Here is a 7,744-nt window from a genome sequence, read left to right on the forward strand (position 1 = left end):
ACAGACATCCTTTCTATTGTTTTGCCCTCTTCTCTCCCATTCCTCTTGGATGCTAGGTCCTAGTAAGAACTTCATATTCTTGGCGAAGGCAACAGTAAACCTTCAGAGATCAGGCAGCCCTCTGTGAAAGTTAGCACTGCACAACAATAAACTGTTATTTCTTACATATTTGGAAAACTAACCAGAAGAGTGAGTTTGATAATTAAGAATGTGTAAGCAGATGCTGTTCTTGGTGTGATATTATGTGTAAAAGCCATAAAGTTATTAATAATTCCAGGGATAGACTGGTCATTTTCCGAATAGTTTTATCAGGGAGGTTCATGAGGCTGTCCACAGAATACATGCACTGTCAATGGGTATACATGAGCCAAATGTTAAGAATCTATTGATGGATGTTGATATACTCTGTTCTGGTTTCAGAATAGAGAAAGCATGGGCTAGACATGATCTATAAATGCTAATGTAGCAAATTTGATAGTGCTAAGTATAATACATTGGACACTAGGGTGAAGTGCCAGTAGATGAACTGATCAGCCTCTTGTTCACACAATTGCAAAAGTAGACAAGATGTAACTACCAGTCCAAGGCACAATAGGTATAATAATAAACAACAACCTTGTGCCATAATTCAACCTTCCTTGGTATAGGGAAGCAATATTTCATGTTGTTAGCCAAGCCAAAAATCTGTGACTGGGTTAGACCTAGGTTCAGTAGCAAGATTTTTATTGTCCTTTTGAGAAGTAGATTTGGTGTACCTACCACTCTTCTCAAAATAGATACCTGTTATTAGCCTACATAGCAAAGATAAACTCTCTAATGCTTGGTGGGTGGTGGCAAAGATTCATACCAATTAAAGTGCTGAGAGCAAGGCTGTTACTGTGCTATGGTTTCCTGGTGGTCATAAAAAAATTAAAATATGCGACCCTTTTAAGGTTCAAGGACTTGTGCAAAGAGTTGACAGAGGAACGAAAGAGCCTGAGGAAAGAATGAAGTATTAGGAAATGACTACATTCCTCTGGCTGTGACATAAACATTAGACATCAGGAAGTAGATACAGTTATAGACCTATCTTCTTTTCTCCTACACACCATCTCTGCATAGCTTTGGGGGTTGTCTGATGGACTATATAGGTGGTAGAAAAATTAACTGAAGGCAAGATTCTAGAGAGGCAGCCGTCTTCAGTTGGCACTCAGACTGTGGTGGGATTTCTCAGAGATGCGGCTGTCTTTGATCCAACCACACTCCTGTAAGTACTCTTACTTCTGTTCCTCAAAGCCTAATGAATTCATCATTTTACAGTCACTCGTATAGAATACCTTTTTTTTTTTTTTGATTTTTTGAGACAGGGTTTCTCTGTAGCGTTGGAGCCTGTCCTGAAACTAACTCTTGTAGACCAGGCTGACCTTGAACTCACAGAGATCCACCCGCCTCTGTCTCCCGAGTGTTGGGGTTAGAGGTGTGCGCCACCACCACCCGGCATCATATAGAACACTTTCTTTGCTCTTGTGAAGTTCTTATCTTTACTGCATAAGAAAATTGTGCAGAATATTTAGATGAGTGGTTCTTAAGAATGTTAACCTTTAAACGACAACTGTAGAAAGTGTGTTTTCTTGATTGAAGTGAGGAGAAAAGGTGAGAGTGTTACTGACGTCTAGTGTGTAGAAATGAGAGAGATGTTCTCACTGCCTCCAATGCACAGGACAGCTCCAGAATAAGGAAGGATCTATCTAAAAGTTGCTGTGCTCCTGAAATTGATGCTGGAATGAGGACCTCTGGTGCCTATGCTTCTAATTTGTCACAATCACGCAGTTGACACTTTCAGGCTCCAAGGCACCATGAACTGCCTGGCTTGAGCCACCCTAATGAAGCTTCCAGTATTCAGCTAAAGCAGACAGTGCTCACAGATGTGTGTCTTATTGGATTTTGAGAATTTGGCTCATTCCTAATTAATTTGTAAATAAAAAATATGTGCTATAGTTGCTAGCTGTTAGCGTTTACATTCTTGATAATTTTTTAAGAAAATGAATTAATCACAATTATGGGATACATTTTAAGAAATGTGAAAAAGTACTTATTTAGTCCTTGTATATCTCTCCAATGATTAATAGTAGGAGTGTGTGTGTGTGTGTGTGTGTGTGTGTGTGTGTTCATCAAGTGTCAAACTCAGGAAAGAGCACTTGTCTTTGAAAAATTAAAGGCACTGTGAATTCTAAAAATATTGTTTTAGCTTACATTTAATATATTGTTTAGTTAACTTATACACTATATAACTTGTAATCTATTTAATTATTTGGCTACTTGAGAGTAGGTATTTCCTATACATAGATCTTTTGGTAATTCATTAATTTAATCTTGAACAATCCAAGCTACACTTATAAAAGTCTCTTTAAACTTTAGTACCTGAATGCTTGCAATTGGTTTCATCTTTTCCTTTTCATGGATATATGTAGTATGTGCATCTAAAGGCATTCATTGTTGTGTGTGCATGCCACAAAGAATGAAGGTTTTGATAGAGTTAATCACTCTCCATAGTTCTTCGATCTTAGTTGTAGCGGCAGGATCTCTCAATGAAATGCAAAGATTACCATTATGAATAGTCATGCTAGCAAGCTTGGGCTGTGCATTACAATTCCCCACTCCTGGAGGTACAGTTATAGGCAAACTGGAATACCCCACAGTTCAGGCACTCAATTGGAAGTGGTAATTTATATTCCTGTCTTCACGCTTTCATGGCAAGCACTTTAACCTTGAAGACAACCCCCAGCCCAAGACTCAGACTTCGATATAGGAAAACACTTTTCTGTAGTATCGTTGAAGTTGAAAGCTCATTTTTACAGCGGCAGTTGAGTTTTCTTCCCTCTTAAAATTGACTTTTATAGGTCCATGTCTGTCAAAAGCACATTGATAATGACACCAGTATATATCATTGTCACAAATTTTAAAGTTGGGTATTGTCATAGCAGATGTCCTAGAACCTCTCTTATCATGTCATCTACTGTCAATTTGTTGACAAATTTTCATAGTGGGTGATGCATCTTTTCCTCATTCCAGCTCAAATATAGCACACTGTTCAAAAGAGGACACTGGGACTAGAAAAGGGTGACTCTTGTGACTTCACATGAATGGATTGTCTCTGTGATTTCATTCCTTTTTTGCAGGGGCCCTGCTGCTGCTGCTGCTGCTGCTGCTGCTGCTCATGTGGGAGAATGTGGCTTCTGTACCCAGGTGTCTCATGAAAGATGGAGGCTGTCAGAAGGTCCTTCGCTTTATGTTTAATAGGACAAGCACCATATCGGAGACCATCAATCGCCTCTCTTTGGAAACGTTAAATGAATTTGTAAGTCCTTCACTTACTTTAGACTATTTCATAAAAAGGTCCCGATGTCAGTAAATGGGATAAACAGAAGTTTAAATGAGAAAATATGGACCAAAATTTAAATAATACACAACAAAGCAGCAGTCACTAAAATATGGGGGGGGGGGGGTAATGAGAGCTTCATAAAATCACTGAATTGGAGGAGAAAATGAAAGTACTTTAAAATACTTTTGAAAGCATTTTTAAAAGATTTTTCTGTAATGTATTTTTTTTTATTTCTACTCTTGGCATGAAGTCCAAAAAGGAATGGCTGAAAGGGGACTCTGATTTTCTGTTCTTGGGTGCTCTGCAAAGTCTCCACTGACATTCTTCACTTAGCATACTGCAGATATACAATAACGGAGAATCAAATTGGAAGAATCCATTGAACTGGAAATAATTAAAATGTCTGAAACAATGTCAAAAGGGGGGAAATGCAACAATAATAGTAATAGTAAATAGCCTTTTAGAACCCCAAAACCTGGGAGCCATTGTTTAAAGAATTTGAGAACATGAGTTTACAAAATGAGAGCTGGGTTAGAACCACAAACAGGCTTTTTCTTCCTGATGTATGTACTTTAAAGACTGGATCTTACCTGCTCCAAGTCTACCCAGGAGGCAAAAATAGATGAGGGCTTCAACGTCAATGACTATGAGCACAAGGCTACCATGTGCGCGATAAACATTTATTAATGCTGTCCTCTGCAATAACTGTTTTATTTTTTCATTCTCTATTTCCTGATTGGCAACCTTTCATATTAACATCTGTAACAACTCAAAAAAATTCATAATTTTGCTGATTACCAAATTTAAATAATAAACATAGTAAAAATATATAGGATCACATATTATTTAAATATTAATTAAATTTAATATGTTCACAGTATATAGCTCCAGTGCTAATAGAAAAATATATATAATTATATAATGTGCAATTAAAGAAAATGTGTCAGGGTGTTCCAACAGAAATCAAGAGATTGAAGACATATATGTACTGGGCATTGGGCTATAACCCTATAGAGAAATAATCATAACAATATAGTGTTTTGTAGATTAGGTGTTTTAGTGCTTCCTTTGCAAATAGCAACTTTTACGCAAGTGAGAAATCAGAGCTGTAAAGTTGCGAAGCCATGGGAAGCTAATAGGGTAGATGTGAAAATTAAATTAGGTTACATCTCCAATAGAAAGAAGTAAATATGCCAAGGGTCTCTTTTTTAATTTCTTAACTTGAGATTTAATGTACTCTTCATATCCCAACATGGATAAGGGAAGTTTCACAAGGTCCCACCCCTACAGAAAGAATTACAAGCAAATAATGGCCTCAAATAGATAGGGAACAAGTATTCTTCGAGGAAAATCCCCTTTAGACATTGTCCAATACCAAGTGGTTATTTACAAATGCACGTACATATGAGCAACACTAAACTGACTTAGCAGGTCTTACTTATGCACACATATGTCTATTTGTTCCTGTACATGTGCAACAATAATAAACAAGTGAACAAGTCGAGAGGCAATGAGGATCTAGAAAGATTTGAGGGAGGAGAGTGGGGGGTGGAAATTACGTAAATACAGTACTCGTCGTTGAAATTCTCCAAAAACTAATAAAATAAATGTTTTTTTAACAGACACAGAAAATGCATTAATAATTACCACTCTGCCCATAAGTTCATTTACTCCGTTCCAAAGTTCTAACTAACTGATTTTTTTACATCCTTTCTAGGATGCACAGTATGATCCAGGCCAGAAGTTTCAGAACAAGCCCACCATGACCTGCCACACTGCATCTCACTCCATCCCAAACAGCAAAAGGAAAGCTCAAAGAATGCAGGTGAGTCCGCACCCAGCTACCTGAAAACAGGCACCATGTAGTCACGGTAACCACACCTTCAGGAATGTGAAGAAAGGACAAGCACACAACACAGATGATAAAGTACATGCAAAATAACATTGAGAGTAACTTTAATGTATCCATGAATTGCTCATGGAATTGCCCCTATTTGAATCACAGCCTTACCATTGGCATTGAACCTATAATTATGAAAGAGACTTTGAACTGATTTGAAGTTTCATGATTAAATTTACTCTCATATGCAGGCATAAGAAAAGAAAGAAGAGTTGCAATTTTATGACTACTAAAGTGCATATTTGGGAAACATTGTATGCTACTGACCACAGCATCAACTCTTTTTGACTTGGAAATGTTCCCTGCTGTATTTCTGCTCTTCTGCCTATTTCTTCACTCTTATCTGACACCATTACCCAGGGCCCAGTAACATCTTATTCATACTTCATGGGGTACAAATATGGCCTATCAAAACTAGGCAGACAGTCCCAATGTGTTTTTAATCAAGTCTGCTTATCTAATGACCTGCTCATAGCCAATCTCAACATGACTTAAAATAACTACCATCAAATATGTCCACATGGCACACCGATAACATATTCTTAACGATTTACTGGAATCTTCATTCTGTATATCTGCTATGCACAACAGCAACTGTAAAACGTAAGAAAAGGTGAAGGAAGAGAGATGCCTAGAGCCACTCCATGACAATATAATTCCCAAAGCACTGTATCAATATTGCTTCAATTAATTATCAATAACGTCACAAGATATGAAGACTACACTAGTGGTCTTACCACATGCAATTCAAACTACAGTGGTGCCCTTATATGATGCTCAATTGGTTTTTTTCTTAGCCTGTGACCCTTCTGAATGTGACCATCAGAATGCTGGCTGCCTGGAAAAACCTTCTGTACCATGTACAAAACAGTATGGCTGACCTTGATGGAACTCCATATGCTACCATATCAAAAGTTGCCTTGATTGATAGGCAAATCAAAAGACTCACAAAAAATCTGCAGGGCATTAATACTATACTCAGCCAGGTGAGTCATCTCATTAAACTATCTTGCTTTCACTCATTATTCATGAAAACTGTAACATCTGTAATGAAAACTGAACTTTAGACTAATTCTCTGTCTGCCACAGGGAAATTTAGGCAGGTAATCGCATAGACAATCTTGGGACTAAAGGGTATGGAGCACTTCAAACTTCTCAAAAGTACTTTCCTTAGTACCCCACAACACAGGGACCCCAATTAATGTTAATGATTTCAGGAAACAATTTTGACAGTGTCTTTCCTGGGCAGAGTAAAAGATCTCAACCATTTCAGCACATCTTCTCACACAAATCATCCCTAAACTGAAAGTATTTTAGGCCCCCATCATTTTTGTGTCCTTGAAATGATGAATCATGTCCATGATTCATGGAGAATAGATATTGTTGAAGAAAGAAAAGAGAAATTGTCTCCTAAGAAAACTATTAAAACACAAATGGCACATGAGAGGTAGCACTGAGAATATGGAAAATTTCCTCACATGAAAACTGACTCTAGATTCTCCATTGTCCTTTGGTCAAAAGTGTGTCAATAGCCAAGCAGCGATTCTGTCTACTCCTGTGATGATATACTTCATTGGAGATCAACTACACTACAAAAAAAATATATAAATGATTCTTCTGTCTAGTTTTTAGATAAATAACAGACTTATAGTTCCCAGGTCCCCATACATGAGACATATATTTTTGGCTTAAGATTTACATTCCTTCCTTTCCTCAAAATATTATTCAATATTTAAAAGTATGAGGACTAAAAATATTAATAATATAAATAATAACTGATTGATCATTATTTTGTGATTAGGTTCATCCTGAACTTAAGAAAAATGAGACCTACACTGCCTGGTCAGGAGAGCCATATCTACAGCAATCCCAAAGAGGAATCCAACTTTTTGGTCTACATAGCTTGTTCGTCTGCTTGAACAGAGACACACAAAAAGTGTCTGATTATGTCAATATCCTGAGACAACAAATTGTTCATAATGAATGAAAGCTTCCAACCTTCTTGTTTATTTCTGAGACAGTTCATAATGATTTAATCCTTAAAAGATTCTTTTGTTGTTGGACAGTGGTCTTGCACCCTGTAATGATTTGTTGCTTGTATTGGTTTAATAAAATACAGATGGGTCAGTAGCCAGACAAGAAGTGTAGGCAAGGCAACCAGAATAGGAGAATTCTGGGAAGAGGAAAGACTTAGGCTGCAGTCTTCACCCAGATGCAGAGGAAGCAAGATGAGAATGCCTCACTGATAAAAGGTACCAAGTCACATGGCTAACACAGACAAGAATTATGGGTTAATGTAAGATGAAACAGTTAATAAGAAACCTGAACTAATAAACCAAACAGTTTATAATTAATGTAAGCCTCTGTGTGTTTCTTTGGGACTGAATAGCTGCAGGACCGGGCAGGACAGAAACCTCAGTCAACATTCTTTACGTTTTACAATGAGTCAATGTACCATTGAATACAAAAAATCACTTCTTTTT

General features: G+C 37.3%; 1 protein-coding gene across 1 annotated transcript; it reads left to right on the plus strand.

Moving 5' to 3' along the window:
* The first annotated feature begins 1,215 nt into the window (after nucleotides 1-1,215).
* LOC125396196 (prolactin-5A1-like) lies at nucleotides 1,216-7,248 on the plus strand. The gene is made up of 5 exons (XM_085698850.2): nucleotides 1,216-1,246; nucleotides 3,159-3,337; nucleotides 5,079-5,186; nucleotides 6,059-6,247; nucleotides 7,063-7,248. Exons 1-5 carry the CDS (start codon nucleotides 1,216-1,218, stop codon nucleotides 7,246-7,248), a joined length of 693 nt encoding a protein of 230 aa, XP_085554976.2.
* The last annotated feature ends 496 nt before the right edge of the window (nucleotides 7,249-7,744 follow it).

The sequence above is a fragment of the Myodes glareolus genome, chromosome 14, assembly GCF_982192425.1.
Source record: "Myodes glareolus chromosome 14, mMyoGla1.1, whole genome shotgun sequence".
Taxonomy (NCBI): Eukaryota; Metazoa; Chordata; class Mammalia; order Rodentia; family Cricetidae; genus Myodes; species Myodes glareolus.

Excerpts from the sequence above, each read along its gene's own strand:
- LOC125396196 (XM_085698850.2), top strand. The coding sequence starts at position 1,216 with ATGCGGCTGTCTTTGATCCAACCACACTCCT. Across the intron at positions 1,247-3,158 it reads TTTGATCCAACCACACTCCT|GGGCCCTGCTGCTGCTGCTG; the intron begins GTAAGTACTCTT and ends CCTTTTTTGCAG. Across the intron at positions 5,187-6,058 it reads GGAAAGCTCAAAGAATGCAG|CCTGTGACCCTTCTGAATGT; the intron begins GTGAGTCCGCAC and ends TTTTTTTCTTAG.